At 43.1% G+C, this 27,311-nt stretch overlaps 1 protein-coding gene across 3 annotated transcripts in view; it reads left to right on the forward strand.

Moving 5' to 3' along the window:
* Positions 1 to 289: 289 nt before the first annotated feature.
* Positions 290 to 27,311, forward strand: part of slc30a6 (solute carrier family 30 member 6) — a 38,150-nt gene continuing 11,128 nt past the window's right edge. For all 3 annotated transcript variants that reach the window (XR_008341476.1, XM_053435812.1, XM_053435813.1), the window contains exons 1-9: positions 290 to 492; positions 1,422 to 1,468; positions 2,574 to 2,660; positions 7,222 to 7,306; positions 17,883 to 17,925; positions 18,693 to 18,758; positions 20,624 to 20,704; positions 23,077 to 23,112; positions 24,536 to 24,630. Coding sequence is in view for 2 of the 3 variants with exons in the window: in XM_053435812.1 (XP_053291787.1) it covers positions 309 to 492; positions 1,422 to 1,468; positions 2,574 to 2,660; positions 7,222 to 7,306; positions 17,883 to 17,925; positions 18,693 to 18,758; positions 20,624 to 20,704; positions 23,077 to 23,112; positions 24,536 to 24,630 (724 nt within the window). In the remaining variant the exon portion in view is untranslated. The remainder of the gene's footprint in view (positions 493 to 1,421; positions 1,469 to 2,573; positions 2,661 to 7,221; positions 7,307 to 17,882; positions 17,926 to 18,692; positions 18,759 to 20,623; positions 20,705 to 23,076; positions 23,113 to 24,535; positions 24,631 to 27,311) is intronic.

Below are 27,311 nucleotides of genomic sequence, written 5' to 3' on the forward strand. Positions count from 1 at the left end.
TATGATTATTGTTATTAATAATACCATGGAAATTATAACAATAATACTAATACTAATACTACTACTAATAATGATAATAATAATAGTCATTTATATTATTGGTAGTCATTTTAATATAATTACTACTCCAAATTATTATAATAATAATTATTATTATTTTCAGTTCTATCTTTTTTTTGGTTTTCTCTGGACGTCTGTAAATAGATCTATATACCATGTGAACCGGATGTAAAAGGATTTGTAGATCTGTGCTGGCGCATGAGCCTTGCGGACGAAGCGCAGAGGCTCACGGGAACAGGAAGTGCAAGATGGCGATGGACGGAGCCATGTCCACGTCCTCGGGTCTGTCTTACCACAACGCTGGAGACTTTTACCCCCGAAAGTTCGGCCCGAAGCCGGACGTGGTGCCGTCCGGGGTGACTGAGCGGAAAGTGGGTCCGCTGGACAAACCGGACATGGTGTCGGTGGATGTCATCAACATCAAGGATCCAGGTCTGTTATGCTAACCGGCTAGCGGCTAACAACACGTATTCTTACAGGGGGGCTAAGCTAAGCTAACTCTCTGTGTCTTAGTTCGTCTGAGTGTGTTTGGGGTGTGTTTGGGGTGTGTGTGTGTGTGTGTGTGTGTGTGTGTGTGTGTGTGTGTGTGTGTGTGTGTGTGTGTGTGTGTGTGTGTGTGTATAATATAATATTCTCATCCTCTGGTTCAGGAGTATGTCAAAGAAAAGTTATGAAACAAATGTTTCTGTCGGTCCAAACACTCCAGCCAATAGAATACCAGGTGTAGAGATGATGAATGAAATTTCCTGCCCTCATTGCGATTCCTTTAGTTGTTGGTTATGTTCCAGTAAAATACAAGAGGACAAAGATGGTTTGTTTTTATATAAAATGATGGAGATCCTCTCCATTTTGACCAGAGATCTGCTGGGCTCCTGCTCCATGGAGGTTTTGGCAATTTTCCTTCCAACGGGTGACAGGAAGCAGGTGTAATTACAAAGCCATGGAGGCCCAAGAGAGCATGGACCCGGTTGAAGAAACCGCCCGTACGGGACTCTCAAAGACATAAAGCAAGCGCCACCACTTGTCGATGCTACACCTGCCGTTCTGTTGCTTGGGAACTTTGAGAGACTTTTGAGAGAAGAAAATTTAAAGCGCAGGAAATCTAAGCGCAAGATCACAAGCAGAAGAACTCTTAAGCTCAGGCAGGAACTATTTGAGTCCTGCTCTCAATCTGAAAGACCACGTTTTTAAAAGAGAATCGAAAAAAACTAGGCTCCATTTCTTGACCTTGTGTTTTCTGTGTTTGTGTGAACGTTGCAGTAAAGGCTGAACTTCAACTCACTCTACTGAGACAGATTTTCATTTCAGATTAGTTTCTCTCTGATTTAGTTTTGACGTAAAGTGTCTGTTTTCCTCCACAGATGATTCCGTGCACAGGAAGAAACACGAGCACGACACGTACATCCTGGTGAGTCTCACCTCTGCAGCTTTTTTGTGGTTGTTGATAGTTGAACCATTATCTCAAGATACAGGATCTCATCACTGCTGTAGCTGTGCCCAGACAGTCTGAGACCCACAGCTCTTCAGGGAGTTTTATTTTTCTCAAGGAATAATGTTTTTTATCTTTTTGTTGCTGGGTCGTACAAATCTTTGTTGAGTCAAAATACGGCACAAAGACACTCTAATGGAAATTCTCTTAATAACTTATTAGTTTATGCTTCACACAATACATCCCCCCCTTGTTTGTTTTGGGGTCAGGAGGTAGCCCACACAGAGACACTTAAATATGAGCACAGACACTTCATTTTTCATCACACTTGCAACCTCCATTGCCTCTTTGCCTCCTTGCCTGTGTGATCCTTTCTACAGAAAGTTTTTACAAAGACAAGAACCTCGTTTGTGGCATCGCAGATGAATTACTGGCGTCTTTCCTCCAGCTCGTCATCACCTTTCAGTTGTGTTTCTCACTAATGACACATCAAGCGGTTTTCTTTCAGAATGGAGGGACATCAGCTGCACCAGGGGTTCCTGTGTGCTACTCACACAAAATTAAAGAGTCAACAGCTTATGATCTTATTATTTTAGGAATCAATAAGTTGTTTAACTCAGTTTTCAAATCAAGCATTTGATGGTTTCATGTTCTCAAATGTGGCGATTGGCTTTCTCCCCCTCTTACATCACAGTAAAGTATAAAGATCACTGGATAATGAAAATAGTCATAATTAATTGAAAGCTCCATCGATGAACCACACCCCTGCCTGACAGCAAATCACTCTCAGATCACACTTGTTAATTATTTATAGGTGAATTAAGTTGTTGTTCACACACTGAACCCAGAAATCATCTTTCAAATAGAGTTTAGAAACTTATTTTCCTCTATAGTTGAAGTCAGTCTTATTCACTAACTCGCCACTAGGTGGTGGTGAAGCTCAAGTGTTTCCTCTTCTGCTTCACTGTGACAGACAAGATGAATCTGATTCCACTTTGATTAATTGAAATGTTTTCTGTCAACTGTCATTTCATTCATGGTTGAATGGTCCCGATAGTTATTTTCTATATGTTTTAATTCACAGGGCACCATCCATCCATTCAGGAAGACACACAGATCAGTTTTTGGGAAATTCACGCAAGAATTCCGACTGGTTGCCTCAGATAGACGGGTAAGTGTGTGCTTGTGTGTGTTTGAGATGAAATGCATCTTTAAAACTAAAATGTCACACTTGGTTTTGCATTGAAATCCGATCTACTATTTGTATTTTTGATATCTACTGGCTTTGAGTAGTAAATGGACCAATCATCTGAACCTCTTACTGGTTTTCACTCAACCGTTGGTGTTTGTAGAATCCTCACTTTATAATCCCATTATGCTTTAATCTGGTTAGTTTCTATGTCTCATACACAGAGTCAAACCCAAACACCTCCAGTAATCCTGTTTCCAGAGTAGGTCACTGTGTTCCAGTGAGAGCAGCAGGGATGAAGTCCACCAGCTCACAGATTGAGCTGTCATCGTGAGCAGCTTCCCAGATTTCATCTCTGTCTCCTGTCTTACTTTCTATCTGTAGATCGTAGATCCTTCCCTTGTCAGTTTGATCCATTTTCAACTGTTTAATTTTTTTTTTAAAGCAATCTTCTATAATAGGAGGATCAGAATAGGAAACTTTATCTTTTGCTTATCCACTACTCTCAATTAAAGGAGGTAACTGTTGGGTTGTTTTGTAACTCACAGACAAAATAAGTAGTGTTTATCTACAATGTTCTCACTGTGACAATATAACCCAAACCAGGCTATAAATACAAATGGGCCATGTATCTCCACTTGCTCCACTATATCTCGGATACAAACGCTGCCCTCTTGTGCTGATTACTTGTCAGTGGCAGTACACCGCAGTAGTGAATAAGTAAAAGAAAAGTAAAGTTTTATTTGGGTAAAACTAATATACTTTAAAGACGTGGTATGAAATCGGTTTATTGATCTGGAACCCGCCGATGCCTGACATGTTCTTTAAAGGCAGCGTCTGAGGCATTTCTGATGCTGGTATCTTTATCGAATCATCTCTACAGCCCGTTGTATATCAATTATTTAATTTAAACCAAACTTATCGGAACCATGAACACTTAAAGAAACGTCAGTATGATAAGAACGGCCTAACATGACAGAAACCATCTTTGACAAGTATTTATTTAACATCAGTCTGGTCAATGTCCCATCTGCTGACATGGAGGAGGAGGCTCCAAACGTCCGAAATCAAAATGACCCAAAACCCATTCTAGTTCAGTGGTTCTGCTCCGTTTGTAGGTGATCGGTCTTTATACATATTTAAATGCTAATAAAGGTGTGACGGTCAATGCAGCTGCCTAAACAAACAGTAAATGACCTCAGATACCAAACTAATCTCTCTGCTTTGAAAACAGGGAACAACAACTGACTTTTCCACTCAGAAAAACATGTTTAGTTCAAATGTCGGGAATTATTGTCTAAATCACTCTTATTCTAAAATTAGATGACATGAAAAAAAAAAAGTATAATGCATCAGAACAAAACAGGGACAGATGTAGAGTCATACTGGGATGTAAAAATTACAGAAAAACCACTGGAGGCATAATAATGAACATGAAAGAAGCTCAGACATGATTGTTGTGAGTGTGTGTGTGTGTGTGTGCACGTGTGTCCGTGCTTGTGTGTCAGCGTTATTGTGCTATAATCCACTTTGACCACACACTAGCAGGGGGTCTTGATTCCCCATAGAGCCTTGGATTGGATTACACGGTGTCGTACACAGCTTACGAACCAAACATAGTTCAAACCAGTGAAAGCGGAGATGTGCTTCCTCAGCGCCGCATATTGCCCCCCCCATCACGTCTCCTGTTCCCATTTGTTTTTCGAAATAAAACGGAGACTTGTCAACATCTGATGTGAGGCACGGTTAGACCGATGCAGGAGTTCTTACAGGTCGGTACAGGTATTCATTTTAAACAGACGGCTGATATTTTGTTCTGAAATCTTTAAAGGTAGTTAGAGGTAGTCTGGAATCTCCTCGTCTTTCCAAGTTGAAGTCCTCGTCTTCTTCATCCGGAGATATTTGTATTCTTCCAGTTTTCACTAACGTCACTTCCTCACCAAAAGTTGCAGAAACACTGTAATGTGAAGCTGATCAACTAACAGAAAAACATGTGTGAATGTGTGTGTCACAATGAAAACTGATATTGGTATTGGATATCAATAGTGTATTTCTATAGTTCTGGACTTGATACTCTGACACTTGAGCTCATCAGTAACTAAATGTTACAGAGGAAAGACACACGACCAGAGGACAGGTCAGTGAGACGACCAGGCGTCATCTCGTTTCTGCCACTAAAGCTAAAGAGCAATAAAACTCTGTGTTAACACACCAGCACAGTCACCGCCGTCGTTTCATTATGTAAGTAGGTTTATTTTGAGAGAAGAACACGGCCACCCTGGAGACACACTGCCCTGATGGCTCCAATCTGAGTAGACAAAGACTGGGAGAGGACGTGTTTTGTGTTCTCATTGCCACTGGGACCAATCCTCCCAGTGGGATGCAGCAGTGGCGCGAGCTGCAGTTTGAGTCAGGTTTAAAAAATCTCTAAAATGTTCAGCACACCCGCAGCTCTGGGGGCTCAGACTGTCGTCTCTCTCTAGCTATCCTTCTTCTTCGGATACAAATATGAGTCACCCCTCTGACCAGCATGATGACACAAGATTGCCGGCGCCGCCTGATGATGCTGCGGCGCTCGGTAATGATGTAACCAGGTCAAGCATCAGCGGGGGGGCTCCTAATTTAATACCTGGCGATTGAGGCACCGGCACAGTCGCTGCAGCTCTGTCACTTCAGTGTCACATGTACCCTCACTATGCTGGCACGCCGTCATGCCGCCAGACTGCTCGTGACGCTGCTGACGGACAGACGGGGGCAGCAAAGCGTCAAGATTCAACCAGCGTGCGCTCTCCTCCAGGCGCTGGGGGTTGGGAATGTTTCGGGCAGAGTGCTGTCTCTCTGTTTGCACACACGGCCACATGTACACACACACATACATGCACACACACACACCCACACACACACTGTGGGTCTCCCATGCCTGTCGCTGGCTAGTGCTGTCACCAGACGCCCCAGTGCTGTCATAACACAGCACACCATCGTAATTGTAGATTTCACAGCACTCGGCGTTCCCCACCACGGCATATGACTCCAACACAAAGTGACAGGCCAGGACACACACACACACACACACACACACGCTCGCATACATTCATTCCCTTGCTCCATTTCTCTTCTTCTCTACTGACACACACAGACACACACACACTATATATTTCTCCCCTTAGAGGTTGACGTACGACTCAAGGTTATTTTTCTTTTTCTTTAATTATAATCCTGTTTAATTGATGTCCTGGCTGGTGGAGTCAGGTCAGTGCTGAATGAGCTCAGAAACAGATTCTATGAAGAAAAAATGAACTTGTCTTTGTTACACATACCAATCATCTTTACGTTTTCCTAACAGAATATCTGTTGTTGTGTCATAGCTGCAGTCCCTCTCTAGTGCGGCTATCAGATCTGCAATTAGTGTCCCAACATGCTCCTGAAATGTTCTTGAGTCAGTTGCTCTGGACATTTTCTGGAACCTTTCCTGCTGCCCCCTGGTAAAATGTCCATGTGAGAATCCAACAGGAAAATATCTGGAAAGTGAGCTGTGAATTCCCTGAATCGTTTCAGTTTTTCAGATATGTTGTCGTCTGCCTCTACGGTTCTTAGCTCTCTCTGTTTTCCGAGTCTGAAGATGTAAAATGAGGAAGTGGACTTCCTCTGACCTGCTGGTGTCACTGGGCCACAGAGCTGCTCTTTTACAGCACTGAGCCACTGCTCTGCTCTCACGTGCTCTGACTGTGACCTTCCCCTGAGCTGGTGTGTCTGTGATGAACTGATTCAGACTGTAGTGAACATGTTAGGCCACACGGCCGAGGCCTCGTCCAGTCAGAGAATTCACCCAAATCTCTGGCAGAGCAGGTCGACGGCAGGCCAGGAAACTCACTAATGCATCATCTGGCAGCTCCATGTCCGTCTGTAGGTTTGAATTCGGATAATCAGCGGCTGTCGCAGGACGCTGACTGTCAGGGACACCCTGTACAGGGGGAGGTGTTTAAAAACTGCTGGAGGATGTCCCTGTCTCCTGTTTATTCCCCCCCAGCAGAATAATGCAGGGACATACGATGATCAACGTCCATCAGTCTTGAGATCTTTCTCTTTCTATAAAGAGGTCTATTTACTGAGCTCACAGGCAAAATGACACAAACACACTTTCAGACACACAACTACGTTATTGTTATTGAACAGTTTAAAAGTTTTTTCCCACATGAATCATTAGAAAGTATTTAGTGTTTTGGAAAAAAATTCTCTTTTCAATCAAGACATTTCTGTTCATCGCTGCTTCAATTGAGTTTCATCTGAGGATTTATAGTCATTTCGATTTTATTCGGACACATCAAACTATTCCCTCTCTCTCTCCTCAGCCTACGTGTAAATGGATTCTGAAATCTGTGATCAGAGAGATAACCTATCCTCATTAGCTCATTCAAAAAACGACAAAAACGAATTTGTCTATTCATATGATGGATCCTGTGTTGGACCTCGATCAAAAGGTCGAGACTCTCGGCTCCTTGTGATGCTTTTGTTTAACAGTGGTTTTGTTTGTTGTCATTTTCAGTCATGGAGGATCCTGCTGTTCGGATCACTCAACCTGCTCTGTACCGGCTGTCTGCTGATGTGGTGCAGCTCCACCAACAGCATGGGTGAGCACACACACACACACACACAACAAACTCACAGACAGAGGGAGATACAGATCGACACATGCAAACTGACACACACATACACACATGTACACAGACTGATGGCAGCGGACACACACAAAGAAAAAAAACCCTCTTTGAGAGTCGGACACAGACATTAACCGGCGGAGATACCTGTCTACACACAGTAAACACACACTGACAGGTACACACTCTTCTACACTCGTGCACATCGGTGTGTGTGTGTGCGCGTGTGCAGCAGCAGCAGCTTTAGACAAGTCTTTAGGAAGTGTGTTAGCAGTGTCGTCTCACCACAGGAGCTCAGACTGATCGTACAACTGCTGCTGCTGTGTGTTTTTAAATGGGTGGGGGGGTATTTCACCTCAGTCAAAATATGGCACTGTAAAGGGCACGTTGAAGAAACAGAGTCCCTCACAGCATGTTTTTAGCCGCTGGCGCTACAACACAGAGAACACATCTGTCATATTGACAAGCACATCCTTTTTATTTCCCTCTGAACACAAACACAGCAGAGCAGAGACGACTGGACACAAAACATTTAGAACATTTTCAACAGGGTTTCTGCAGGGGTCTTAAAAAAATCCCAAATCAGTCTAAATCTTTAATAATCTAAATCTTCAGGTTTGAGCAGGTGTTAGTTAGTTCGACTCTGACTTCTTCACATAGATCCTATATTTAATTCATTGTGGTCTGAGTCTGTTATATAATTACATCTCATTTCCATACAGTTTTGTTTCTTGTCCGTAGTTCCGTTTCATACCGTATCTGCCCCCTAGTGTTCAACGTACGTAATTGCATGTTTTTAATGGGTGGATAGAGATGCCACTGCAGTCATGGTTGTGTTAATTTATCCTGATTGTAATTTAAGTCAATTGTAAGTCTGCTTATTTTGTGGTTTTGCGGTCATTTCCACCTTTAGCACATGAGAGGTTGTGTGTTTTTATCTCGCTGTGTTGTTGTTGTTGGTAGTGTTGGTGCAGAAAATTATTTTCTCTACTGGAAACACAACACTGACACTTCTAAAGATTTTCAATACATGTATGAAATATTGGTTGTCACCAGCTTCCATAAATATCAGTGTTGGCGTCTTGTGTGTGTGTGTGTGTGTGTGCGCACGTGTGTGTGTGTGTTTGTGGATGTGGAGCTTCAGCACTTAAAACCATTTCTCTGCCTCAGCTGAGCTGTCCATCGGCTTCGCTCCGGACGATGTGACAAGCTCATGCAATATTTAGAACACAAACGCACGCACACATGCACACACGCACACACAAGCAGGTATGTAAGGCCACGGCAGATTGGGGTTAAAGAGAAAGTTAAGTTCTGTTGGAAAAGTGAAAATTGATGAAGTCAGTTTTTCAGCCGTCAGTTGTTTTTCTTTTGAGGCCTTATAAAAAAAAAAAAAAAAGTCCAGGTCAGGAGTTAAATGTTGTGTCACTTTTAATTCAGGTTGTGCTGAGGGACATTAAGTCCTCCACTACCCAGGCAAGTTGATGCGCTGCTGTCTGAACTTTGCGAATCGGACTGGTCGTGATCATTGAGTGGATCACTGGTATCGAGGTTCCACACATACACACGCTCATCAGCCTCAGCCCATTTTTATATCATCAAATGACTAATTAAAATATATATTTGTAATAATTTATTTTCTACTAAAGCCCACTTTTAGTTTGGTTCACGTCCCATTTGCTAACATGAAGGAGGTGGGGTTTAAACTGCAGCCACACACCCGGGGGGGGGGGGGTTCAGATGTTTTGGCTCCACTTTTTGTGGAGCTGTCATGTCGTCCATCCATATACACAGTTGTGTCACCAACTTTAAATCCTCTCAGGGATTCCATCATTTAGGAAAAATGCTGTCAAGAGGAGGACAACATGCAACTTTACTCCTCACTCACTCACTCTGCCTGCAAATACTGCAGCGCACACACACACACACACACACACACACACACACACACACACACACATACACACACAGCGGTGGCGTCGGGTGTCGTGCAGACAGGAAACAGAGGACAGAGGTATCGAGCAAACGTGGGAAGGCGACACCCCCGTCGATACTTGGCCCCCGATGGGAACAATGGGAGCAGACAGACAGCGACCCAGTCTCTGTTCTGTCCGTCAGTTTCTTCCCCGAGTTTTCAAGTCTCCTCCACTTTCTTTAGTATCTGCTGCTTCACTGCACTTCCATGAAGCTACTGTGACTTCCCAGGTTCAGATCTTATGATGCTGACATAATAACAAACTATGAATCACTGGACTTTAAACCAGTGGATGTTTTTAACTGTTTCATCCCAAAATCATGAGCCGAGCAGGTTGAGGATGAAGGACGAAGTTGAAGCTGCTTAAATTCCACTTTACACTACACTCGTAGATCATCTGAATGACACACGATGAAGCTGAAATTCAAAAATCTGGTCAGAAACAGGCTGAATCGAACAGCGTGTGCCCGGCTCAAGGTTGTGTTGAGTTTGTGCCCATTGGCTGGTCTGTGTTGTAACTGTGTGTTTATCATGTGATTGGCTGAAGGACCTGAGAGTGTTACTCACTCTGCTGACACATGAACAAACCGAACCAAGGTTCTCTCTCATTATTCTCATTCAGTCAATCACACACAGACAGTCTGACCACAGTGTGTGTGTGGGTGGTTGTATCTTAGCATGTCAAGGCACTGTGTGGGTGTTTGTGTGTGTGTGTGCATGCGTGTGCGCGCAGTGAGATGTCTTTGTGTCCGTAGCTCTTGGCTAAAGCTCGTGGTGATGTGGAGCGTTCAGTGTTTGTCTTCCACCTCATTAGACAGAGGACACACACACAGATATTTTGTTCACAGGTTGACACCACAGACTGTAAATAAAGATGGACAAAGCATCGCTCCTTCCTCTCACTGATGAAGCCAAAATCTTTAGGATACGATGCTGTTATCTTGCTCTGGTGAAGTCATTTCAACCCAAGTCTGTGCTGTAGTAATACTGTTATTTATTTACATCCATAATGGTGTCTTCTTATTCTTTATGCGGTCAATCTGTGAACTGGGTTTTCATCGATCTTGTGTGTTAGAACATTTTATTTAAATCCCATATTCTTTCAATATAGTTTAACAGTGGTGCATTTGTATTTCCAGGGTTTTTAGTGTGTTCGTTTATTTCTCTTGTGAAAAATGCTCCCTGGATTTTAGTGCACACGAGGTTGAAGGGTATATGTGATCTGTGCTCGCTGCGTCGTGCCTGTAAACTGTTTTATTCATTGTGATTGTTCAGCAGCTTCCTCAGAATGAAGGTCAGAAGACGACATGGAAACACTGAAACATTAAACCTGCGCAGCCTAGTGGTTACAGTTTATTATAATTGTGCTAAATTGTTACTCAGTTTATCTTTAGATAACACAGCGATTCAGGTCTTTTTGCTTGAAGTTGTATTTTCTGCAGCGTCTGTTGTTTATTCCAGAACGTGTCGGTCAGTTGGAACGGTTGAATAATGTGTACATCCAACGCCTCCAGTGAATTTCTGCCTCCGGTTTAAATGAAGCATAACCCATATAGAAGTCTGTCTACACACACACACACAAACACACACACATATACACACGCACACTCGCACGTATACACCCGTGTTGACCCCCCTTTGCAAGTCTAATACCATGTTCTAGAGCAACTGCCACACGGACGAAGACAAAGCCTCATATGTAAAGTACATACTGTACATGCCATTACTGCATGCATGGACGCACACGCACAAGTACACACACACACACACACGTGCGTGCACACTCCTATGGCCCCATTAGCTCATGTTTCAGGGATTAACAGACGTGTAAATACACACACTATGGCATATATACATACATGCACAGACACACACACAATCCCATGTTCTTCTCTGAACTGTCACCATGTTTGCAAACACACACACACACCCTTATGTTCGTACATCTGTCTTAGAGGGGACACTCATCAACATTATGCATTCCCTAGCACTTTATCCTAACATTAACCATCCAAACTAAATTCTAACCCTAACCTAATTATATTCCTTAAAAGAAAAAGAAGCTAAGGACCGGCCAAAAGGTCCTCGCTCTGTGGGTTGTATGCGCAAAATGGTCCTCACAAAGATATCTATACCAGAGCGCACACACAGAGCGGTATAGCATCTATGCATCCCTTGATGAATGCGGTGAGGCGGTTAACCCTCTGTCGACCCGGGAAGCTGACGAAAGAGATTATAATAAACAGACTGCAGCTCAACATACGTTTGTGTGACCAGATTGCTGTATGTGCATGATATTATTTCTCATACATTATGGTGTAGATTCACAAATTAGATCTGTGAGGTGAGACGAGATGTGTCTGTTGTGATTAAAATATACAGATCTTTTATTGTGAGTCATCGTTGACCTTCTGGCACGTAACCACGTAACCACTGTGCTCTGAAACTGACTCCAAGTGGATTATAATTTCCTAATGAACATCATGCTGTATTGAAGAAGCCTTCTATAGAAACAACCAGTGGTGTCGCCCCCTGCTGGTCTTCTTCTGGACCCACAGTCTACGTCCACTTAACATGTACAATCAATGGTAAAAGTAAATTTACACGTCAATGTGAGAGAATCCTCAGCATTGATTAAATAAACTAAAGAAGTTTAGTCCAGTGTTCTGACTGTCGCCTCCTGCTGGACATGGGCCAGTAAACGTGCTCTGCAGTTACTAAAACTGTGATAACACGATGGGTTTACCACTGGAAATGACACCTTTCATAATCAAATCCTTAGATCAATCAGTAATATATATTCAGTAGTTATTAGTTGTGATTTGTTTCTACTGCTTTTGATTCCATGTTTAAATCTACTGTGTTTGATTGGAGTCAGCGATGACTGTGTGCTGCTACACTTTCCTGAACACAACAGGCTCAGCTCTGTTTGGTTTTGTGTGTGTGTGTGTCGAAGTGCTGTTGAAGCAGAGTCGTTGTTGCACTGTTGCTGAAACATAAGCTGATGATGATTCTACAGAACCTGCTGTGTGTGTCTGTCTCTGTCTCTGTGTGTGTGTGTGTTTGTGCTTCCATATCAAATTGTGCAGTGGAATACTGGCTCAGCTTTCAGGCAGCTTTTCAGACATCAGCTTTTTGTCTCAGTGGACCCCCCCCCCCCCCACAGACACACACACACTTTTATACACACAAGCGCACACAGCAGCATTTTAGGGATCTTTGTGTCTGTCCATCTGTCTGTCTGTTTTCTTGTTTTCCACTCCAACAGACACACAATCCTTCTTTGTGTCATGTAAACCCTGCTCTGTCCCTCTCTTTGCGACTCAGACACACACACACACACACACACACACACACACGCACACCTACCTCTGCTCTTTCTCTCCTGTCACTCACCTCAGTCTAACTCGTTCACCTGAACTCCTGTGTCCTCGTCTTCTTCCAGGTGATGGAGGACAAACCGTCTTCCATCTTGACTGCTTTTAACATTCAACCCTTCACTTTTAAGCCCTTGAGTAAAAAGTAAAACTTTCTAAATATTTAAAAACCCTATGATTATCATCTATATTCCTGCTCCCCAGCACATGAACCCTTTTTAGAAGTTCATGATCGTTCTTTACAAAAGTCTCTGTTTCTGTTGGTTCAGACTGAAACACAACCCTGGCGTTTTCAAACTGAAATGAAACCAGCAGTGTTTACAGAAGTCTCTGATTAAGAGGCTGGAAAACTCTGGAGTAATGTGGACACCAGGTGTAGCCGTAAAAACAGCGATGACGCTTCTAACTAAAGCATAGCCTTAGAGACTATAAGGTAAAGATATCCAATATGTCTGACCAAAAGCCTGTGTGTGTGTTTTCACTGTATGTGTCTCCAGCTGAGAAACCAGGTCAAGTGTCTGTTCCTCAGATGAGTGAACAAACCTCCTCCTCTATCCTTCTTCTCTCTTCTCTGTTCTCCTCATCCACCAGTGTTAGGAAGTGAGTCTGTGCGTGGGTTTCATATTTTAATTTTTCATCCTCTGCTCAGTTTTATTTTAGAATAGAAGATATGCACAGAACTCGAAATTACACTAACTACTTTATTGTATCTGTTCATGTGTCATTTCTCTTTGACTGTTGGGCTTACGTTATAAAACAAGGCGGATAATGTGAAGATGGGTTTTCTGATCAGATTTTAATCTTTTGTTGTCTGGGCTGTTGTGTTGTGCATTGTCGGAGCATTTGTGTGCATATCCATGAGTTTGTTAGCTTCTCATCCAGAGATTATTCAGTGTGTTTGTGTGTGTGTGTGTATGGACAGATCTGGTTTGATGGTTCCAGCTCAATTTTCAGTTTGTATTTAAGTTTAGATTACTGTGAGGCTAATGGTCAGGGTTAGGCATTTAATCGTGATGCTTTAGGTTGCAGTGCAGGGCAAGAGAACACAGTATGTCAGCAAGGGTCCTCACGAATATATGAAGACTGCCATGTGGTATATGAGGTGTGTGTGTGTGTAAGTGTGTGTGTGTGTTGTCCCCAGGGCCTTGGTGTTCCTGTGTGTCAGAACACAGCTGGTGAAGCAGTCCGTCCCATAGCGCCTTCGGTACAGTCTCTCTCTCTCACACACACAGACACACACACACACACATGGTTACTGTGTGTGTGATCAGCTCACATCTGCTCGATCACACCAATAATGTCTCTGAATTGTGCGACTGTCAAACGCTCAGACCGACAATACAGATCATCACATTTTTCATCTTAAATTTGTATTTAATCGTCACATTTGTCTCAATCTTAGATTTGTTGAGCTCTGAAACATAATAAATGAAGGAGCTCCTTCAACATACCCGTGCTTAGATTGAAGACAGTTGTTTAGGGTTAACAGATGATGTTAATTGATTATCAACAGCGTGGTCTGAGGGTGGGGGGGGGGGGTCCTCTGCAGGGTCAGGGCACAGGGGGCATTAAGACCGAGCGGACAGGGGTGGGTTTGGTTTAACATGTCACCGCCAGATGCTTCGAAAATCCCACGTGGAGACACAAGAATCTGTTCTAGATCATAAATGGAGCGTTGGTCTGGTTTCATATCGACAGGAGCAGCTCATCATATCTAAGGATGAGTGTGTGTCTGTTTGTGTGTGTGTGTATGTGTGTTTTGGCCAGGGTCATCAGGGAGCGTGTGTGTTAATCACTTCCAGTCAGGCTGGTTTTTGTGTATGTGTACTCTTAAAGTGTACCTAACACGTTCCAATGATCTTTTACAATTAGGGGTTTTAAACATGTGTTCCATTCCAGTGAGATTAGTAACTGCTCCAGTTCAAATCTTAATGTCTAATTAAAAGTCGTCTTTTACGTCCGAACCTAAATAAAATATAGATTGAAAATAAACATTGGGTCCGATATACAAGAATATAAAATGTTAGAGTATCCTTTTATAAATAATACAACCAACTAAACTTGGACAGACGTAGTGAACGTCTGTGAGCTTCTGTATTCAATGGTCTGTAGCCAACAATAACTTAATTTGTTTATGTACGCTGTGTTTGTGTGTCTGCATGTTAATATTAATAAACAGTGTTGTGATTACTTGTTCCGTGTCCACAGTAAGTACGAGTGTGTGTCTGTCAGGTGTGTTATTTTGTGTGTGTGTGTTTGTAGTCCTCAGTTTCACTCTCATGTTTCGCCAGCAGTGTCAGCGCTGGGCAGCGCTCCCTGTCTCCTCTTCATCTGTCTCCTCCTCCTCCTCTTACATCACTCCATCCCCTGCTCCCCCTCCTCACCTCCGTCTCTGTCCCTGTCCTCTCTCCTCTCTCCTCCTCTTCCTCTTCCTCGGGGGATCGTCCTCACCGCAGCAGTTGAGGCGTTCGATAGAAGCTTTTAGTTTACATCTGCAGCACACAGGAGCTGACCTGACACCACCACCCGCCGCCTCTCAGTTTACTGTTTACCGGAACCAATGACACTAAGCTGCTATTTGCTGTGGTTGGCACATATTGTGTGTGTGTGTGTGTGTGTGTGTTTGCTTGTGTGTAGTTAGTTTGTTTAAAACCTGGCAGACTTTTTGTCTTTACCCAAAAACTGCACAAAATCCACCAAGAGATGATTTTAAGTATCCGTCGACAGTCTTTGATCAAAACTAAAATAGTTAAATATCAACATGCACTGGTAATGTTTGGCTTTTGCTCAAAATATTCATACTATATTTTGAATAAAGTGTGTCCCACCCCTCACAGCATCATCAGCATTAACTGGTCTGATTTATGCAGCTGAGCTTTGGTCCATGTGTGTTTTCAAGGGTTTGTCTCAAATTGGGTCGATTTTGGACACATGAAGATTCTAAGATCATAATCTGCTCGGTTCAAATCATGAGCATGTGTTTTGATCCAGTTGAGTGAACGTTTCAATCTGAATTAAACGTAAGTGGCTTTATAGTAAATTAAGTTTCTTTAATTTGTACTCCGCTGGGGGGGGGGGGGGGGGGGGGGTGTGTGTGTGTGTGTGTGTGTGTGTGTGTGTGTGTGTGTGTGTGTGTGTGTGTTGCCCCTCTGCAGACAGCATTAAATATTCATCCTCCTGCTCGTATTTCTCCTCTCTCATCTCTCTCTATCCACCCTTCCTCCCGTCCTTCCTTCCTCCCTCCCTATTTAAACTCTTACCTTTTCCTTCTCTCCTTCGTGCATCTCTTTCTTGTCTTTCTCCACGTTTGTCCCATTGTTACTGTTTTAAAGGACATTTTAGAAGAAATGAAAGAAGAACAACAGTGAAAGAATAAAGGAATGATAGCGACAAAATTATGCAAGACACAAAACTTTTTCTCTTTTCATCCTCTGCTTGCCTCCTTTCTCTCTCTCTCTCTTTCCTCTTCTTCCTCTCTTCTCCTCTCCTCCTCTCCATCGATTGTTTCTGAAAAACAAACACAGGGTTTTTAATCCATCATACTGCTCTGGGTGTTGAGTTCAGGTCCTGTGGGGCAGCTGTGTGTTTGTGTATGTTTTGTGTTTCTTGTACTTTTGTTTAGTGTACATATCATATATACTGCTGTGTGTGTTACAGACGAGTAACGTCTCGTGTGTTTTGTTTGTTGCTCTCGGATCACATCCTCTGGGTGACAGTGTTTGTAAGCAGGAGATTTATAAAGGAATTGAACCAAGTTATATTTGTGTGTCTGTGTGTGTTGTGGTCTGTATGTAAACCTATCTGAGCTCAGCGGTGGGGTGGGGTTTATTGATCTGGTCGGGCCTGTTTCAGGGTCACTGTGATGTCAGCACTTGTATTATTATCGCTTTTTATCGTCTGCTGCTTTTTAATTCAACACAACAAGACGACGTCAGGCCTCATTGATTCCTGTGGAGAGATCCTGCTCAAAGTTACATGTTTGACCCGCAGCTTCTAGAGCGTCACCTTAAAGGACTGTCATGAGGGCACACTTATTTTTCTGGCCATTGCAATAGGGGATAAACGGCCCAATGGACTGATTCAATATCTCACATGTTTGATATTTATGAAAGGAACAGTTATTGGTTTCAATAACTCTCTCTCTCCCTCAAGTGGTGTGGGTTGTCTCTCACTCTCTCTCTATTCAGTCATCCACTTTCCCTCTATCAGCCCGTCTCTCGAAATGCCCATCATCCCGTCTGTCTGTCTGTCTGTCTGTCTGTCTGTCTGTCTGTCTGTCTGTCTGTCTGTCTGTCTGTCTGTCTGCCTTCTCTTCACCTCTCCCTCCCTACCCGTCTATCTGCCTCTGTCTCTCAGTCCATCCATCCATGCTCTCCCTCTCGCTCTCTCTCTCACTCTCTCTCTGGCCGCTGTCGATCCGTCACTCAGTCTGGGTCCTCCCGTCCGTCCCTCTCTCTTCTCTCTCTCTCTCTCTCTCTCTCTCACTTTTCGTCTGTCTCTCCTGGCCGCCCTGTCAGGATTACATGGCGTCAGGTTGGCCAACATGGATGCTGGTGATGGGGAAACAAAATGTTCCTCTCAGCACAAAGCCGCTCTAATCCGCTCGCCTCATCCCCCACGGCGGAGCATGATTACAGAAAACTGGTCGAAGGCATTAAGGCAGAGAGACACGAGCAAACAGTGAGACACACAGACAGAGACAGAGACAGACAGAGACAGACAGGTTGTCATTGAGTAGTTAAACCAGGCCAGTTGGAATCTCTCTTTAGCTGACTGATGATTTAATTGGCTTGTTGGCCTACTGACTAAGTGGCCCACTAACTGACTCTTACCTGGTGTCGGACTGGCTGCTCTCCAAGATTCTGTCCAATTAGAAGAAAAATGAATGACTCACTCCGTGGCTCGCAGGCGAGCTCATTGGCCGACACACTCGTCAGGTCATTTATGACTGGATGGATAACTAGGAGTCTGAATATGCCGAGTCACTGAAAGTACAACAATTCAGAATCTAGGGAAAGTGGGTTTTTGAAGTCTGATAAGTCGATGAAACTGAGGTTATGTTTTCACCCCTGTTTGTTTGTTCACGTCAAATCACGTCCTGTAGATTCAGTTTGATGATTTAAACGATGAATTCACTGATTTGTTTATCAGGCTTTGAGTTGTGATCGTCTCTGTTTCTCTGTTTTTGTCTTTTCAGCTTTAACCGCCTACACGTACCTCACCATCTTCGACCTCTTTAGGTGAGTGTCTAATATTTTAAATATTGTATATTGTTTTTTCCAAAATGTAAATTTTTGCCCGAGTGTCGCTGCACTTACAAATGTGCATCAGAGCAGAAAGAAACGTATTAATTAGTGACACCTGATAAATAATGTAGGCTCCTCTCTGAGCAAATGTGACGATGTCCTGTTTTATTTGTGAGATGTGATAATAAATTCAGTCCTCTGGGTTTGAAACTGTGGATCAATTCGGACAAGTTTCATTCAAAGACTAGAGAATCTAATATCTTATGGATGCATAAACAATAGAACATGAGGATTCAATCATCCTCACACACCTCGGAAGTTTGACAAGTTAAAGCAAAACTATGGAAAACATTTTTTTACCTTAAAACAGCAGTGTTAGTATTTTTGGGATTGAGGAAGAAAGCATGGAACGCGTCATCCATCTTTATTTACAGTCTGTTAATTAAACAGTTATTTAAAATCATTCCTAGTGAAAGTGTTTGAATAAAACTTTTATACCTATCCACAGGTTTGTGTGTTTTCTGTTCTGATGGAAAATGTTCCCTCTTGAAAAATAAAAATACAGAAGACGTGAACTTTAGCTGACCTGTGAGTTGTGTACGTTGCTGCCACTTGTCCCTCACTGACTCTCGTCTTATGTGCCGCTCTCTTGTCCGTCTTCTCTCTGTCTCACATCCCTCTGTCATTCACCTGCTCTTCTCTTTCCCTGCCGTCACCTTCTCCTCCTTCTGTCTCCTCCATCTCCTCCGTGTGTCCTGCAGTTTGATCACCTGTCTCATCAGCTCCTGGGTCAACATGAAGAAACCCAGTCAGGTCTACTCATTTGGGTGAGTTCACTTTTACTATATCTTTTACGGTTTTGTACACTGCGGCTGTGAGCTGGTTTGGAAAAAATGCACACAAAAATGTCTGAAAACTGGAAGTGGAAGAGTTGTGTGACAAGTTTTATTAAAGAGTGAAAGCTGCAACAGGCAGGTGCAGTTACATTTTCTGTATGTGTCGATTAAAAAACAAATAATTTCAGTTTTTCTTGCAAAAGAGGAACGTTAGTGTGTTAGTGAACGGAGGGAGAAACAACCCAGTGTCGGTTTGTTGTTCCCAATAAAGTGCTCAGTGAGTGTGGGTCAATATCCTACGCTTTTCCGTCAAAGCTCCATCTGCGTTTGTTTATTTATTTATATGATGTCATTCACTGGTTTCTATTACACACACACACAAATACACACACACACACACACACACACACTAAATTAGCCGTGTGTTTGAGTTGGATGATGATTGTGAGTTTGAGCCGCTCAGCTGATTCAGATGACAGGAACAGAAGCTTTACTGTCGAAGCTACATCTGTGTTTACTCTGTGTGTGTGTGTGTGTTTGAGAGTGTGTGTGAGTGTGTGTGGGTGTGTGTGTGTGTGTGTCAGCTGACAGGTCACCTCTGACCTTGAGGTGTTGAAGAGTAGTGATCAAATGGAAATCTGCTTTTCAGCTTCACTTGGCTATCGTATTATGTGTGTGTGTGGGTGTGGGTGTGTGTGGGTGTGTCCTAATGGACTTTTAGGAACAGAACAGAGCCTCAGCCGCAGTTTTCCAGCTTTACATCATCTAACGTCTTAAAGGTGTTAGATTTCTATTGGAAAGGTTTCTGGACAACAAATGTTATCCGAAGATGAAGGGTTTGAACATTATTATAGTGATGTTTGTTCAAGTGTTTATGTTTCTGATTAGTTTGGTTTTAATAAGTAATTTTGTATATTCTATACCCGTCGGTAGGACTCCATGACTCTGACTGCTAATGGTGTCAAAAGCTGTCAAAAAGTTGTGAAGAGAAACTTCTCATTTAATAAGGAAATGATTTAGCCGAGCACTGTTCACCTTACAACATGTCAGTGTTGTTGATTTCCTCCAGCATCAGCTTGGTGAAACTTAAACTGCAGCTTTTATCTGCGTAGTTTCCTCTGTGTCCTCGCGTCACCTCTCCTTGTTTTCTGCATACGGTCACATCTCGTTCACATTAATCCATAACGCTCTTCACTGGCCTCGGACACAAGCTTTTAGTTTACTGGTATTACCCTGCGGTGGCGCGGCGGCGTCTGAGGAGGCGGAGGGCAGCCCATCCGATCCCTGACCACCAACGCCAGGTTTAAGCCCCGTAAGCCCAGTGGACCACTCACTGAGATGAAGCTGATCATCAGACTGGACAGACTGCTACAGGATCGACCCCGTGACCTTATGACGGGTCACAGGTTCAGCAACAGTTAACGGCTCGTCGGGCCCCAACACTGTCGCTTTGTTAACGTTGTCCCCGTGACACGCCCTCATCTCGTTTTACATCTTTAGCATTGATGCAGTTTTAACACTTAATGTCAATTAATTAGAGTCATACCGTGAAACAGTCATTTAGCGCCATTATAAAGATGCTTCCGCTCATTTCTGCATCAGCAATCTGCTTTTAAATGTTTAGATGACTTCAGTTTTCATACATACATAGACAGAAAGAGAAAAAACAAGTTTCCAGGTCACGCTATGAGGAATTTAGGTTGTTAAAGCTGCCGTAGTTGCATCACTTGTGTATCCCAACAGGGTTCAATGCACTGTGTTTAAGTTTAAATAATCATTTAGCTGCATGTTGTCTGAACGCAGCCCTGGTGAGTCCGACTCTGTGTGAACGACAACGTCTTTCTGTTTCTCTGCAGGTTTGACCGACTCGAGGTTTTGGCTGTTTTTGCCTCCACTGTTCTCATCCAGCTGGGAGCTCTGTTCATCCTGAAGGAGAGGTGTGTATGACACACACACACACACACACACACACACACACACACACACACACACACACACACACACACACACACACACACACATTCTCTGGAAACACGAATAGTAAATGAATCTAACTGAGAACTTTTTTAGAAACATTGCATGTCTTTTGTTTTTTTCTACATCTCTTTCTCTGTCTCACGCTCTCTGTCTCTCTCAATTAAAATTTCAATTATTTTCTTCGTGTGACTCAACACAACAAAAGAGTTGATATTTTCAAAGCAGCACACAAAATATTTCCAGTTGTGTCTTTTTTAGTTTGTCTACATTTTTAGTTTCACAACATCACTGTGCTCCACACAGGGTGCATGTTGTTCCTGTGCTTCCCGCTCGGCTTTATCTGCAAAACATTCAGAAAATGCAGTAATTAGACCCCATGTGCATATGTTCTTTTACAACTCAGGTTATGTGGCAACAATATTCAGTCTTATTTTGCACCAATACTTATCGATGATATGTATTTAATCAATACATATTTTTATTTTTAATCTCCCAAACCCCACATGGTCTTTATTATAATTGTCATTTATATTGTTTTGTTAAGTCAGTGTGATTCTCTATATTTCTAAAATAATAATAATAGCTCTGAAAACTACGAAAATATTTTAATTCTGAAGAGATGTTTTACGTTAATTTAGTCTCCACCTACATCATTGGAAATCTGGTTCCTCACATTTTTGTGTAAACGCACTTTAACATCTAAATGATGACATGTTTTAGCCTTTTAAATATTCAATATTCACTTTACATGTAAAGATACATTGATGCCTATAGGGGATAATGCTCTATAGCAAAGGGTGTTTTTTTGTTTGTGTGTCTGTGTCTAAAAGGGAGAGAGCGAGATCAGATTTTTTTTTTTTTAGGTCTGAGGGAGTGTCGCTGCCTGGCTCTGTCTGTCATTGTGACACACACACATACACACACACACACACACACACACACACACACACACACATACACACACAGCCACATACACACACAGCTCCAGGCGGCCAGTGTGGGGTTGTCTTGCGGTCAGCTCTCAGGGAAGGGAGGGTGAATAAACCAGAATGAAAGCACACACCCACATTTAAGCAGTTGGCACAATGCCGTCTCACACTTTCCCGTGTGTGTGTGTGTGTGTGTGACAGCTTAGTGAGTGTAATTGTGTTTATTTTTCTCCCTTCTACGACAGCAGAAAATGCCGATCTCTGATTGGCTGGGGGGTGTCATTTTAAAATCGTCGGAACTTTGTTTGAACTTTCTAAATCAGACCTCAAGTTGCCTCTTCCAATAAAGTCCACGTTAATGCGTCTGACTCTGTTTGCTGCTAAGCTGCTTTTTGAACTGACGCGAACGACTAAAGTGATGCATTATAAAAACATGGATGCGGATTAAAACATGGCTAACGAGGCTAACACTCGGTCAGTGGACGAGTTCAAACGGACAGAAGAGACTTGTCACTGTACACAATCATCAGTTCGTTGTGTTCACCTTTGTTTAACTCATTATTTCACCGTTCGGCAACTACCTTCTCTATATTGAATCCACACAGCTTAAATTTGTATATAATAATCTAATCCAGCTCATTTAAATCAATCATATTTAACAACATTTTCAAACCTCCTAAAAAACAATCTTTAGTTACTTTACTTCTATAAAACTCATCACAACATCCAACCCAGAGGCAGCGTTCCCACAAATAGACCAATCACAGAGCTCCACCTGTCTCACCTGAGGAAAAATAAATCCGACTTGATGGAAAGTGTCTTCATCGATCCACTGATCATTTTCTTAACTAATTGAATTACCCTATTTACTTGTGTTATTTTATAACTGAACTTACTTAATTTAACTGACTTCATCTCATTTACTTATTTAGTTTTATATGATTTACTTGTTTTACTTTATTAAGGTGCAAAGACCCTGAAGACAAAGTGAACATTTCTGTCTTTGAGCAATTGTCTTTGTTTTGACATTTCTCGAGATCGTACACACACACACACACACATACACACACACACACACACACACACACACACACACACACACGCACTCTGCTGGTGCAGTACAGTGAATATTATGAATGGCACAGTAGGGCTGCAGCACAGAAGAAGGACTCAAGACTGTGTCTGTTGATATATTTCCTGTTTGCTCTCTCTGTTCGCTTCTTGTCTCCTTTCATTCGTTTCATTTGTCCTGATCACTCTCTCCGACTCAGTCATACACACACACACACACACACACACACACACACTCACACTCGTGCACACTCCCGTGCACACTCCCGTGCACAGACGGAGTAGTCCCACCTGGTTTGTGTTGTTGACTGTGTTTGTTTCTGTTTTGTTAGTGTGGAGCGCTTCATAGAGCAGCCTGAGGTCCACACGTAAGTACTACCCCTACACACACACACACACACACACACACACACACACACACACACACACACACACAGAGTCTCTCTATAGTTGTGAGGACACTCATTGACATAAGACATTTCCTAGCCCCTTACCTTAACCATCACAACTTAATGCCTAACTTTAGCCTAAACCTAATTCTAACTCTAGAACCGAGTCTTAACCCTCAAACAGCTCATTGAATTTGTGAGGATAAACAGATACAACATGATTTTATAACACACACACACACACACACCAGCTGTTGTTGGAACAGAACATCCTAAACACTTGGGTCAGACAGACGACAGACGGACAGAATTACACAAGGTGTCAGTGAGTCAAAGAGTCAGACTGACTGACAGAGTCGTGGTTATTGTTGAGGTCGCACTGTGACAGTGTATGTGTGTGTGTCTGTCTCTCTTCACAGGGGGGAGTTGATAAACACACCTCAGGTTAACATCAGCTCTGTCAATTAACAAAGACGGAGGTCGAGAGGTTTTGTTCTACTGAATAAACTTCCCTCAAACTATTAACACACCAGCGTTTCCTCACGACGGGAAATGGTTCTCGCCCGATGCCGAGACTCCAGACGTCCACTGAGTTACTCGTCACCTGTGATTCTCAAACTCATTCTCTCTCTCCATTACGAAACAGATTAGCGACGGCTTTTAGAAGCAAAAACACTGAGAAACTTAAACCTGTCTCCTGTGACGAGATTACCCCCCCCCCCCACCCCATTTCTCCCCCTTCACCTCCTCTCTCTCTCTCTCTCTCTCTCTCTCTCTCTCTCTCTCTCTCTCTCTCTCTCTCTCTCTCTCTCTCTCTCTCTCCTTCTGTGAACGGATGTGATCGGACAGCATGAGAGACGGCTGCTAACCAGAGGGACAGGACAGGTGTCTGCTGGGTAGACAGACACACACGCAGACACACACTTTAATCTGTTCCATGAGGGTGGGGGGGGTGAGGTCAGGGTGGGGGTTTATCATCCAGTTCTTGCGGCTCACCCTCGTGCAGCCGCTCACGTCCCGCTGATTGTTTAGACCAATTTAAAGGCTCTTAAAAGGATTGTCCCGAGTGATTAGTGTATTGAAGAGAGTGTGTGTGTGTGTGTGTGTGTGTGTGTGTGTGTGTGTGTGTGCTCTTTTTTTTTTGCGCTGGCGAGCAGAGATTTATGTGTTGACTTAGATTTTTGTAAGATTACTATGGCAAGATGAATATATAGCAAAACTTCCTAATCTAAACTTAAATAGAAACGATTGTTACTACTCTGAACATGTCCCACAATGCACTGCACTCACAGTGTCCCCACATGAACGTCACATGGTGACATTTACATTGGGTTTGATTCACATGCTTATAAACTAATCATCACACAGTGTAAAACGTTTCTCTGATGTTTCATCTCTGCAGCGGTCGTCTGTTGGTCGGGACGTTCGTCGCTCTCTTCTTCAATCTGTTGACGTTGCTGTCAGTCAGGAACAAGCCCTTCGCCTACGTCTCAGAAGGTAAGGTCCCCCCCCCCCTCCCCCGCCTTTAACACCTGAGTTGTTTTTAAAGAAGTGCTGTGGATGTAGTCATTTTTGTGTCTTTCATGTTCCTCCTCTGAACAGTGGAGGTTTGTTAATCCTCGCACTCACTGGGGAACGGGCACAATTTGGCTTTTGTTTTATTTTGGGGGGATTACCGAAGTAAAATGAAACACTTATTCACTGTTGTGCCAGTAGATAAATCACAAATGGCAGCAGAGAGATCAGAGGTTAGTCTCCTCCTAATTGCAGAAAGTTATTAAATCAGACTCGCGTGCGTGGTTTTAAAATACAAACATATTTGTTTTTTCACATTATTTTCCAAAGATTATCGGTGGCGTGTTTTTTGCAGCACAACAGGATAGAAAATGTGACGTGTGAGTTGACATGCAACACTGCTTATGAACGGGTATTAATACTAAACATGATGCAAACATATGAACTGGAGGACTGGTCAGTGTTTCCCTCCCAGGGTCGAACAAACATCGGGTTTTCTGATTAAATTGCAGAATTTCTTGTTTAGTCCTTTAAATGTCCAAAATGCTCCAGAGAGGTTCAGATGGGTATTAAAACTTTTCTACAAGGGTAGAAAAATCACAGATGCACAATCAGACAGACCCACAGTCTGTGCTAACTATATGCAAACACAAAAATGCAGCACACCAAGACAGTGGAGACACACATGGGCACGCACATGCGCGCACACACACACACACACCACAGGGAGGTCAAACCAGGCTAATGTCGACCCCGGGACATATTAACCTCACTGAGAGTCAGTCTACTGCTAATACAGACAGACTCCAACACAAACACACACAGACACACACACACTCTAATATACACTAATTTGTATTCACAGTATATAGAAACATGCAGAACCAGATGTTCTGTCATTAACACGTATGAAAACACAAACAGAAAAACATGAAGTAGTTTAGGAGAGGAAGAGGAGAAGTATATTACTAATTCACCTCCTCTTCCTCCTCTCCCTCCCTTCCTCTCTCTCCCTCTCGTCCTTTCCTCCTCTCTCCTCTCAACTGTCCCTCCTCTTCTTTCCTCTTCCTATCCTCTCATCCCATTTCCTCTCCTCTTCCGTCCCCTTCCTCTCCTCATCTTCTGTCCTATCCCCTTTTCTTCTTTCTCTTCCTGTATGTCTTCTCCTGTCCTCTACTCCTCCTCTTTCTCCTCTCTATTCCTCTTTCTCTTCCTCTCCTCTCCTGTCCTCTACTCTTCCTCTCTCTCCTCATCTGTCCTCCACTCCTCCTCTTCTCTTTTCCTCTCTCTTCCTCTCCTTTCCTGTCCTCTACTCTTCCTCTCTCTCCTCTCCTGTCCTTTACTGCTCCTCTTCCTCCTCTATTTTCCTCTTTCTCTTCCTCTTCTGTCCTCTACTCCCCCTCTTCGTATTCCTTCTCTCTTTTCCTATTTCTCTTCCTCTCCTCTCCTGTCCTCTACTCCTCCTCTTCCTATTCCTCCTCTCGTTTCCTCTTTCTCTTCCTCTCGGGCTGACTCACTATTTGTACGAACAGTCTACTGATGAATGAGGTCAGTGTGTGTGTGTGTGTGTACGTGTGTGTGTGTGTGTGTGTGTCAGCTGTCTGCTCTTGCGTTCAGAGCAGTCTCAACATCACTTAACATCTGACATTTGGGGATGGGAGGGGGGGTGAAACCACACACACACACACACAGGCACTTAACTTTGTAAAACACACACTATATCTCTCACTCATTACACACACACACGCGCACACACACACTCACTCTCTGACGGAGCGAGACTAAAAGTGCATTACGCAACAATGTTCCAGACAGTGGTAATGTAGTGTGCCAGGGGGCCAGGCGGGCAGACAGACATGCCAACACACTCCACAAACACACACACACACACACACCACCCACAGTCTCACACACACACACACACTCAGTCACACACACACCTACAAACATTGTACGTCCTCCTCGCACACATGGATCATAAATAAGTCACTCCATTAAAATGTTTGTTTAGACTGACTCACCCTGCTAGCACAAACAAACAAACAAACACACACACACACACACACACACTAACACACACACACTCAGGTCTGAGCAGGATGGGATGTGAAGGGCCTTTGACCCGACACTGAGCCTTCAGGCTTTGCTGTGTCGTCAAACATTAAAGGTGGGACGGCGCGGTGGAGCGAGAGCGCTTATCTTTTTTTGAACACAAGTGGGCGATCTGCTGCGTCCCTCCTTGGTCCTTGGTTTAGATGAACACAGCTTCTATCCTTCATCTCTACAAACACTGAGGCTGCTTCCTTTAACAGGAGCTTGTGTTTAAAACTAAAATCAGGTAATTCTAATACCCTGTAGGCAGCTTGTGTCGGATGTTTAAATATGCAACGTACTGACTTGATGGAGTCGGCTGTGAAATGAAAACATCTGTGTGACTTAATATTTAACGCAGCGTTGAAGCAGAACAATGTTTTCTCTTCTCGTCTGAATCCAGAGTCGGTTCCTCAGAGTCACGTCTGGGTTCTTCATCTGGGACATGAACAAGTTCTCTTTCCATAACTATGATCATTAGAATGTAAACTTTACTTGAGCTCAAACATCCGGTTGATTCGTTAATCAGTCGATCAGAAGAAAAGCTTCATCTGTTATTGAGGAAAAGAAAA

Source organism: Pleuronectes platessa, chromosome 12 (assembly GCF_947347685.1).
Source record: "Pleuronectes platessa chromosome 12, fPlePla1.1, whole genome shotgun sequence".
NCBI classification, from domain to species: domain Eukaryota; kingdom Metazoa; phylum Chordata; class Actinopteri; order Pleuronectiformes; family Pleuronectidae; genus Pleuronectes; species Pleuronectes platessa.